At 32.2% G+C, this 10,800-nt stretch overlaps 1 protein-coding gene across 1 annotated transcript; it reads left to right on the top strand.

The window, feature by feature from the left end:
• The first annotated feature begins 3,914 nt into the window (after window positions 1-3,914).
• On the top strand, window positions 3,915-8,676 carry LOC139500159 (ankyrin-1-like). The gene is made up of 3 exons (XM_071288898.1): window positions 3,915-4,005; window positions 4,638-4,955; window positions 7,232-8,676. The coding sequence occupies exons 1-3, from the start codon at window positions 3,915-3,917 to the stop codon at window positions 8,674-8,676; spliced, it is 1,854 nt and encodes a 617-aa protein (XP_071144999.1).
• Window positions 8,677-10,800: the final 2,124 nt, after the last annotated feature.

Genomic DNA, 10,800 nt, shown 5'->3' on the forward strand with positions numbered 1-10,800 from the left:
CATATCTATGTAAAAGAAGTATTTTACTTTCCAATAAACAGCTAAAAGTTTACATTTTACAATTTTGTAAAACTGCTTTATTTTGGGGCCAAAAAGGGGTCTGACTGGACCTACTCCTTTACACAAGTTTGAATAATCCTATCACTAGGTACATTATGGTCCATACACTCTTTAAGAACAAAATTCAGTTTGAAAAAGTTATTGTTTGGTATCTAATAGTTAAGACTCCCAACTTAAGTATGTATAAATTTGGGACGAAGGTGGTACTTTCTCAATCCAATTGTGTCTTTAATTTCATCTCCAAATATCCGACCAATAAACGTATTGAATATGTCCTCTAAATTTATCATATGTTTAGTAATAAATACAGTAGTTTTGATAAATAGCCTGCTGTTTAATCCATATCGCGCAACTTTGATGCGCACCCTTTATCGCATACCCTTTATCACACCCAAACCCTTTATCCCATACCCTTTATCACGCCTTTATCCTTTATCACACCGTACCCCTACTTTTTTTTTTTTACATAATGTCAGTTTTTATTTATGTAAGCTAAAAAAATATTTTTCCTCAAAATAGGTACGATCATTTGGGCGTGACGTCATTGTTTGGCATGTACATGTGACGTCACGAACGTCAAGTTTTCATATTTTTTGACACACTAAATGGTAAAGTTAACCCAGGTGCTTTGTATAAGTAATTGAGCAGTTCTTTTAAGGCTTTTAAAACAAGACAAAAGTAGAACTGAAGGTAACCCAGTGAACAGTTCATATAATATAACTCTCCTGTTGAAATATATGATAAAGCGTATAAAACATGGCAAAATCCGTATCACATGCCGTGTATTATTCTCTATATATAACATGTATAAGTGTAACATTTCTTAAGCTGATATAAATTGAAAATAAAGTTGCTTTTAAAACTCTGTTTTGACGATCGTTACCTTAATTTAGGAAAAAATCACCTGTATGACATTTTAACATCTAATTGAGAAAACGAGGAATCTGACCCCCTTCCATATTGTCCATATTTTAAATGACCAAATGAATGAACAAAAAACAATAAGAGTTTGAAAAAAATCCGACTTCTTAAAATAGTTTCTATAACATATATCATTTCACATCAACTAATAAGTGAACTGCGTTATATCTTGGTTATTCTTGATATATGTAACCGTTTCTTAAAAGAAAAAATAGGCAGTTGAAAATTATTCTGTTATAAGACGTTTTTTGTAATTCTAGCATTCGAAATTAAATTGATTTTATTGATGTATTTAATTGAACACTTTAAAAAAAAAAATACAGTCATAAATTTTGTTTGAAAATTTTTCGAACAGTGGAAGAGAGAACAATAAAACAATCAGGGAGTCAATATAAAAAAGGAAATAAAACACTGAGTCGTATTACTACAACTTAATGACAAAATATTCAAACCTCAGCCCCAAAAATCAACAACAAAATATGCAAGTATTCAAACTCAGTTGAATCGGAAAGGTAAGCATCCTCTATAAGCCCATCATGTCCTTCGAGTCCTCAATTAGCTCCATCGAATCCCTCATGGTTATTTATACAATTGTAAGCCAAGTATAAATAGGATACAAATGCCGTAATGAATAAGTTTTTATAAGAGAAATATTAACTTAAAATATCTGAAGTAAGTGAAAACAAAACTCACAATATATGTAAGCTACCAATGATATTTATTAAAGTTCATTTTCAGGTTCCGATCCTAATTCGAATGACTTCGACTTGACATTAATGGTCTGTCTTCTCCGAAACCTGACGAACTTAGTTATCCAGGACCAGCTACCGCAACCATTCGACACTAGTGAAGGAGCGGCGGTATCTAGAATTAAGTTCTTCAGGAATCAATACCATACCACAAAAGAAAAGAAAAATGAATGAAAGAAAAACAAATGATTCTCGAGTATCGTTGATTAAAAATCTTCATATAATATATTATAATAACTTGAACAATATATAGATCATCTTAAAATCAGTCAAGTTATCCGTAACGTCCTTGCTACTTTCATCGAATACGATTTTAATGTTATTTAATCATGAATCATCAGAACGATCAACATAACTTACCATACATAATCTCAACTTTATTATTAAACTGGAATTCATTGCGAATGTCATACAAGAAACACGTTTAGCTAGCTATTAAACCAGGTTTAATCCACCAAGTAAATGCCTGTACCAATTCAGGGATATGTCAGTTGTTTTTCCATTTGGTCGATGTTTTTGAGATTTTGATTTTGCCATTTGATAAGGTACTTTCCGTTTTGAATTTTCCTTGGAGTTCGATGTTTTTATTATTTTACTTTTTTAAAGTTTTTTTAAAGCATTTTTTTAGTAAGACGAACCTTCATGGTTATACTTGACACTATGTTTAAAATATCACATGTTAACAATGATTAATGTATTTTGTGTAATTCGAATGCTTTTGCAATGTACAAAATACTCGTGACAAAGCATACGAGAAAAAGTACGACTGTTACATGTTGTCCTTCACATACGTATAGTTTGGAGAGACACATATACTAGTATCAAAACCGAAAGAGTAAAACTATAAACCAAAAAGTAATCGGTTATAGTTCCCACTGAACTAAGTTTTGATAGAGACGTATTTTATAATCAAAACATTTACAGTAAAACGGCAACATCGACAGAGTACCGATGTTACCCTTAGAAACTGACAGATCCACCAGGAGAGAAATATATCCAGTAGAAAGTATAAAACAAATATTGTATAACTATTTTCATTGTTTACAACATGTGTATCCATACTTTGTTTACAGAATTTTATTCAGATGAGGAAGACGTCATATTGGAGAGTCTATTGAAAAATGCACCTAGTATTATCCCTAACTTATTCCTGCTCGGTTCTTAGATTCTGTCCTTTCAGTAAATAATGTGTTGTTTGTTTACTATGTTGAGATATGAAATAAAGGATATCACTGGTATATATGTTGGCTTCAAAGTTTGATTTACAACATGAAATTGACAATTAGGGTCGGTACTTTACTTTAAGAGATAATTACAGTTTAAATTCTCCCTCGCTCTGCTCGTTCGAATGTAAAAATTTTCTACTCTAAATTCAATAGGCTTTAAACAAAACAAACACAGAAATAGGGTTAGTTGCTCGCAGTAACAATATTATCTTCTCTTGCGATACAAATTGTATTTAACTTTATAATACAGGTTTCTTCGATACAAACAGCATGATATAAATACATGTAATAAACATAGCAGCCATTAATGTGACTAACTTCGTGCGATTTGACGTAATTGCGAGCACCTTCGATACTAATACATTAAAATGCCAAACTTTATATAGTACCATAAAACCCCCACCCGTACAAACCGTCCAAACTTCTCTCGTGTATGTGCACGTAACATCAAACTTTATAAATAGTACATACTCTTGCAGAACTAGTTGCAGAACTAGTTACACTAGTTCCCATCTATATATAATTACTACAAATACCAAACGGGAAAAAAACCAATTTCAAACAAAATAAAATATATTTCTCAACTCAAGTTTTTAAATTGATTTCATCTTTTTTAAAACTCAATGGACGACATCACTATTTGATTGACCATTAAGAGCTATCTGCTTCACAAATGACAACAGATATGATCCAATTGTCGTAATCATAAAGTCGTTTTCTTTTCCGCAAACTATTACATAACTAAAATGAGACTTATCACCGAATATGTACTTACAATGACAACACGACAGGCGCTACGTATGGAGCCTGCTTACCCTTTCGGAGCATTCATACACGTTAGCTATAATTCTCCTATAAAACCGTTTATTTCTTTCAGGCTATAGAAATGATCTGTCCGACCATGAAATCTGAATGCAAAAAATTGCAACACGCTCACCTAGATTATTCATTCCATGAAATGTATGTAGAATTTGCTATAAAAGAAAAGCAAATTGAAAAACTTACTACTCAAGTTGAAACGCTGAATTTAGAAAGACAAAATATACAATGTAAGTTTTTAAAGATGATTATTCAAATGAATTAAAGGCACTATGAGGTATGTGTTACTATCAAAATGTTCGTTTTATCCAGAGGTATCGTTATATACACAGAATTATAAACATTATACGTAAATAAGCGACAGTTTTTGATATTGCTGAGGTAGTAATACGAGACATGCGCATCAATTACATGTCTTTTCTTATTTTAATCGAAACATAATTTTCTCGTTATGTATGGAATATATAGTTAATTTCATTAATTATAACATATTCTTTTCCTGGAACTCTGGGTTAATAAATCGTTACAAGACTAAGACCCCAAATCCAAGGAGAGTTAAATTTATATGGATTTAGTCATACTTTGAGTGTCCCTTTCTCCATTACGCTCACCACCATTCCAGTATTAATACATCGTTGACTTTAGGTCGCTTTGGGTTTGAGGGTTCCTTAGGAGAGTACTTACTCTTTCATGTTATTCGATAATTTACCTGTGTAACCTCAATAGCAAATTTGACTTATGTTTCACCTTTCGTTTCCTTGACATGCATATCTTATTGAACATATTTAAGGATTGTACAACAAACTGAATTGTTAAATTATTTATATAATTACATTTTTCATTTCTTACATTATAATTGCAGGTATTCAAATTGAATGGAAAAAGAAATTAGAAAAGTTCTATGTGACTGAAGCTGCTACTAGATTAATTAAAGTGGTCAAAGACAATCAATGCACTATTATTACTGGTATACCTGGATCTGGCAAATCTGCACTTGCTTATCATATAGCCATACACATGCAAGAAACCGAAGGCTACACAGTTCTACCTATTTGGTTACCATCAGAATTATTGAAATTGACGAATTATAATGCTAAACAACTCTTTGTTTTGGATGATGTATTCGGCAAATATTCTTTAAATGAATGCAACCTTAACTGCTGGGAGTCTGAAACAGGACGTATTAAGATGTTATTAAAAAAAAAATCATTAAAGTAATGGTAACATGCAGATCATATCTTTATGATAATGTTAGAGATAGCTTATCTTCTCAACCATTTGAGCAATTCAACTTGCAATCGGATGAAATACATTTATCTTTAGTGGAAAGAAGAGAAATCAGCAAGTTATATCTTACTAAGAATGTTGTGAGTCAACTGAATGATGAAATCATAATGATGTACAACTTTTTCCCTTTGCTATGTTTTATGTTTAATGAATTGAATATGGGGATTTTTTTCAAAATCCTAATGAGTTTCTAAAGGACGAAATTCAAAACTTTAAAAGTAAAAAAGACGTATCGTTCATAGTTTTTGCACTTTTAGTTTTATCAAATAACTCAATCGAGAAAGAAGGTCTTCAGATTGGCCATGTAAAATACGATAACATGTTACAAGATTTATTCGATGAACTTGATACAAGGAAATATCCATCTAAAACGTCAATTTTGTCCAATATTCAAAATCTAAAATATATGTATCTATCAGAAAAAAAGTCTATATTTTGTACCAAACACGATAAAATTTTTGACATTACTTCTGATACTGTAGCACAATTTATTATCCGATGCATTTTAAGACACGGAGACACGGCGTTTATTAGTAGTAGGTGCCAATTAACTTCCCTGAATGAACAGCATGGCAACTGTACCATTATGATATCAGACGAATTAGAAACAATGTATTTCGAACGTATATTCGGAGACATTGAAAATGGTCATAACTGGGAGGTGTTTGCTAGCATTAAAATAAAATTTAAAAGCTATAGAAGTTTGTTAATACGATACTTGGAGAAGATGAATCCAAAATTTTCTTCGTCAATAAATGATTTCGCAACTCCATTACACGTCACTGCGGCTAAAGGTTATTATAATATTTCAAAATATCTACTCAAACAGAGAACATATACATTTCCTCGATCTTAACAATAGGTCTCCTTTACACAAGGCATATTTAAATGGACACCATGAAATTGCAGACTTGTTTCTTAACAGTGGTGCTGAAATTGATCAAATTGACATTTTTGGATACACCCCTTTACTTGCAAGTTGTTACAAGGGATATCTGAAAACCACTCAAGTTCTGTTAAAAAAACATGCAAATGTAAACATAAGTGGCAAAGACGGTTGGTATCAACTACATATGGCAGCGTATGATGGTGATACCGACATAATCAACTTTTAATTCATCACAAGGCAGATGTAAACAAGCAAATGCAAAACGGAATGACATCATTGTACTTAGCCTGTCACGTTGGTCATTGAATGGCAGTAAAATTATTACTCGAGAGGAACGCCGATGTTAACAAATGTGAAAATGAAGGATGGTCTCCCTTAAATAAAGCTTGCCTGGAAGGGTTTATTGATATAGCTGAAGAATTAATTTCTCATGGTGCAAATGTGAATAAAAATAACAATGTTGGAAAAATACCACTGTATAACGCTTATAGGCGAAATCATATGAATATAGTAAAATTATTACTCAAGCATGGCTCAGCGATTTATAGAGGAGATGCGAATGAAATAATGTCATTACATTTGGCTTCTCAGGAGGGTAATGTAGACATAGTTGAAGTATTATTCGACATCGAGGATGATTCACCAAATCATTGCATTAAAAGTATATTCACTCCCCTACAATTATTTTGTGATCAGGAATATCAAAACAATGTTAATATGGTTGACGATACTGGATATTCACCACTACTTTTAGCTTGTACCGATATTGATAATGAAAGAGCTAAGTTATTACTCGAAAATGGTGCAGAAGTTAATCGTGCAAATGAACCTGGTCGAACTTCATTCAAAAACCGCCGAAAACGGAAATACAGATCTCATTAAACTTTTGATGGAATATGATGCAGACGTAAACTGTCAAATGAAAAATGGAATGACACCAATGTACATAGCTAGTGAGAATAATCATATAGAATCCGTTAAACTGCTGTTACGTAATAAAGGGGACATAACCAAATGTGAGAAAAGTGGATGGAGCCCATAACATATTGCTTCTCATGACAACCATAAAGAATTAGTGGCATATTTATGTGATCACAGTGCTGTAGAAGTAAACCTGTCAAATAAAGTAGGCGAATCGCCTTTGCACCTTGCTTGTCAAAAAGCCAATGAAGACAAAGTAACATTGTTAATAAAACATGGTGCTTTCATTAATCATTGCAATGAAAATGGATTAACCCCGTTTCATTTAGCTTGTTCTAATGGTATTAAAAATATTGTAGAATTGGTAATTAAAGCAGGCGCAATAGTTAAAAAAGTGAACGAAACTGGAAACACGCCCTTACTTTTAGCTTGTAACAACATGCATAATGAAATAGCTTTACCATTACTCGAAAATGGTGCCGAAGTAAACGCAAGTGATGAAAATGGTCGGACTTTACTCCACACTGCCGCTGAAGATGGAAATAACAATCTGATTAATATTCTGATGAACCATGGTGCAAACTTAGATTTTCCAATGAATAATGGAATGACGCCAATTTATATAGCTTGTAGGGAAAACCATTTAGAAGCAGTAACACTTTTGTGTACTTATCAAGCTGACATAACCAAATGTGATGAAACTGGATGGGGTCCATTACACGTGGCTACTTATGGCAACCACAAGGAAATAGTGCGATATATTTGTCATCACGGTAATGCAGAGGTAAACCGTTGTAATAAAACAGGCGAATCGCCATTACGTATTGCTTGTAAAAATATGAATGAGGATATAGTAAAACTACTAATAAAAAAGAGTGCTTCTATTGATTATTGCAATGCAAAGGGATACACCCCGTTTCATTTAGCTTGTTCATATGGAAATAAAGCTATAGTAGAAATATTAATCAAAGAGGGCGCAGCAGTTAATGGTGTTAACGAGACTAGAAAGTCGTCATTACTTTTAGCGTGTTACCATGGTCATAATGAAATAGCTAAGTTATTACTCGAAAAGGGTGCAGACGTGCATAGTCTTGATAAACATGGACGGACTGCACTATACTTTGCTGCTAAAGATGGAAACACGGAGCTTATTTTAATTTTGATGGAACATGATGCAGATGCAAACGTACAACTGAATAATGGAATGACACCTATTTATATCGCTTCTGAGCATGACCATTTAGAAGCAGTCAAAATGCTGTTAAGATATAAAGCTGACACAAACAAATGTGAGAAAAATGAATGGAGTCCATTACATGTTTCTGTGTATGCCAACCATAAAGACGTAGCTAAGTTATTGCTCGAAAACGACGCAGAAGTAAACAATGCTGATGAAGATGGTAGAACTGCACTAAACAGTGCCGCGGGAAACGGAAGTATTGATATAATTAAAATGTTGATGGAACATGCTGCAGACATTAACTTTCAAATGAAAAATCGCATGTCACCGAATTATATAGCTTGTAGGGAAAACCATTTCGAAGCAGATTATAAATTGTTAAGTTATAAAGCTGACATAAACATATCTGATGAAATTGGATGGAGTCCTTTACATGTTGCTTCTTATTTCAATCATAAGGAAGAAGTAGCATTTTTATGTCATCACAGTGATGCATTGGTTGACATTTCCAATGTATATGGTTCAACGCCATTGTATCTTGCATGTCAAGAAGGTAACGAAGATGTAGTACAATTATTATTAAAACACGGTGCTTTCATTAATCATTGTGATAAGGCTTGTTAAAACAGACACACTGATGTAGTCGAATTATCAGTGAAACATGGAGTAGAGTTTAATAAGCCGAGGCAGTATGAATTTGAAGATTGCTGGACACCACTTCATGTTTCGGCGGCATCTGGTGATAGGGGTATTACTGAATTGTTATTGAAAAATAATGCAACAATCAATGTCACAGTTCGGAATAAACATACTCCTTTATATTACGTTATTCAAAACAATTGCAAAGACATTATTGAGTTTCTTGTTACCTAAGGAACTATGTTAAGCAACAGTGATGAACAAGTTTAGAAGCAGTAAAAATACGACAATGAGCTCCAAACTCATTCGGTTTTCTTTAAACATTTTTTTTTATATATATGTTTTTTCATCGCTTTATTTTGTCTACAATACGGATATCATATGCATATAACTACCTTAATTTTTGAATTATCAACAAGTTAAGATTGTAAAATTATTTTTTCACTCACATAATCTATTCACAATGTATTGTATAATTGGAGCTGACTCAATGTTAGTTTGTACTGAAAATTTATCAACTTGAATATAACGATGGATATGTTCCTAATGTCGTACCAATGTTGTAATCTTTTATTCAAATGTGACCTACCAAATTATATTTATTACTGGGTTTGTACTTCCATGAAAAACTCGACGGGATCCACATTAAACTAAGAAGACTTTTGCAGCTTATTCAAAACAATTCAATTTACGAAAATGGTTCCTACAGGAATTAATCATCGACAACCACTGAAATACTGATTAGGGACAGCTTTATTAATTATTCACGAGCCTGAATGGCAGGATGAGTGTTGCTTGGTATTAAGTTTTTTACCTGTTGTTTGTACTGTTATTTTGATTATCGTCATCTTACGATAATTGTTTTTGACTTATCCCTTTGGTACCCTTCTGAACGACTGAAGACCATTAATTTATATAAGTATCTATCAATAGTTTAATTCCTCTTGGAAACACCCAGCAAATATACTGAGCTTATAACTTGGTATGCAGGTTGAGCATTTCGTCTAACCAGTGACGCTCGAATCAAGATGTTAGATAATTTTAATCATCTATATATAACATGCAGGTGCAGTTATATTATTTTTGACGTTTGTACCTATTATGTCTGTTTGATTTGTTCACACATTGTAAATAAAATGCAATTAAATGCGAATGTAATACAAGTGATTTTATTATATAGAAAATGGATGATTAAACCTGCTTTTAAAGCTAGTTAAACCTTTAACCTGTATGACGTCGCATTAAATTCCATTACACAACTTTATAAAAGAGTGTATTATGTTGTTTTCTTGTTTTGTTACATTTTTAACAATTCTAAATGGATTATTCAGAAAACATGTTTGTCCTAGTGTCTGGCAAAAGTAGTTATTTAAAAGTTTGGATGTTTAAAAATGTAATTTTAAGTTTTGCATTATTTGATTTATCTCACATAATGTTCACCTTTTGTTGCGATACATTAACATTTCCTATCAATTGATTGCGCAATTGTTGGTTGTTTAACATTGAGTGGAAAATATGTCTTGAATCCGAACTAACAACATTAACGAAAAATACAGTTACTTAACCTATCATTCCGATGGCATTTTCTATGTGATAACATGAACAAAATGGAATTTACTGTACTCAATATTCGATTTCAGATATATGCGTCAAAGACATTGTTCTACCATTTTGTCGAGATGTATCTATTATCACATGATTGTCTTTACTTCAAAGAATAATTTTAACTTTTAAAATTTGCAGTAACATAAACATGACAAAGCTATTTCACAGCCAAACATAATTTATGTTCTCCCGCAATAAAAAAATCACCTGAATACATCTGATGGTTTTAGTATAAATACGTTAATAACATTCTGAGAAAACATGATCTTTGTATATGCTTAAATACAATTACATTAAAGATATAGGATGAAAGACAACAAGTATACATAACTGTATAGCAAAGCATGCTTAATTTTGTTGAAATTAAAAAACAAATCAATATTAGTATCGACAAAAACTATATTCAAAATAGACAGGTATCAGGGTATATCCAAACAAACGCATACTTGAGTCGAACAAAAGGTGACAATGATACTTTTAAGAACTAAAAAACGAAACAACACA

This window comes from Mytilus edulis, chromosome 13 (assembly GCF_963676685.1).
Source record: "Mytilus edulis chromosome 13, xbMytEdul2.2, whole genome shotgun sequence".
In the NCBI taxonomy this organism is placed as follows: Eukaryota; Metazoa; Mollusca; class Bivalvia; order Mytilida; family Mytilidae; genus Mytilus; species Mytilus edulis.

Coding starts and splice junctions, on each gene's coding strand:
- LOC139500159 (XM_071288898.1), top strand. CDS start 3,915: ATGTATGTAGAATTTGCTATAAAAGAAAAGCAAATTGAAAAACTTACT. Junction 4,006..4,637: donor AGAAAGACAAAATATACAAT/GTAAGTTTTTAA, acceptor TTATAATTGCAG/GTATTCAAATTGAATGGAAA. Junction 4,956..7,231: donor CTGGGAGTCTGAAACAGGAC/GTATTAAGATGT, acceptor AAAATATTGTAG/AATTGGTAATTAAAGCAGGC.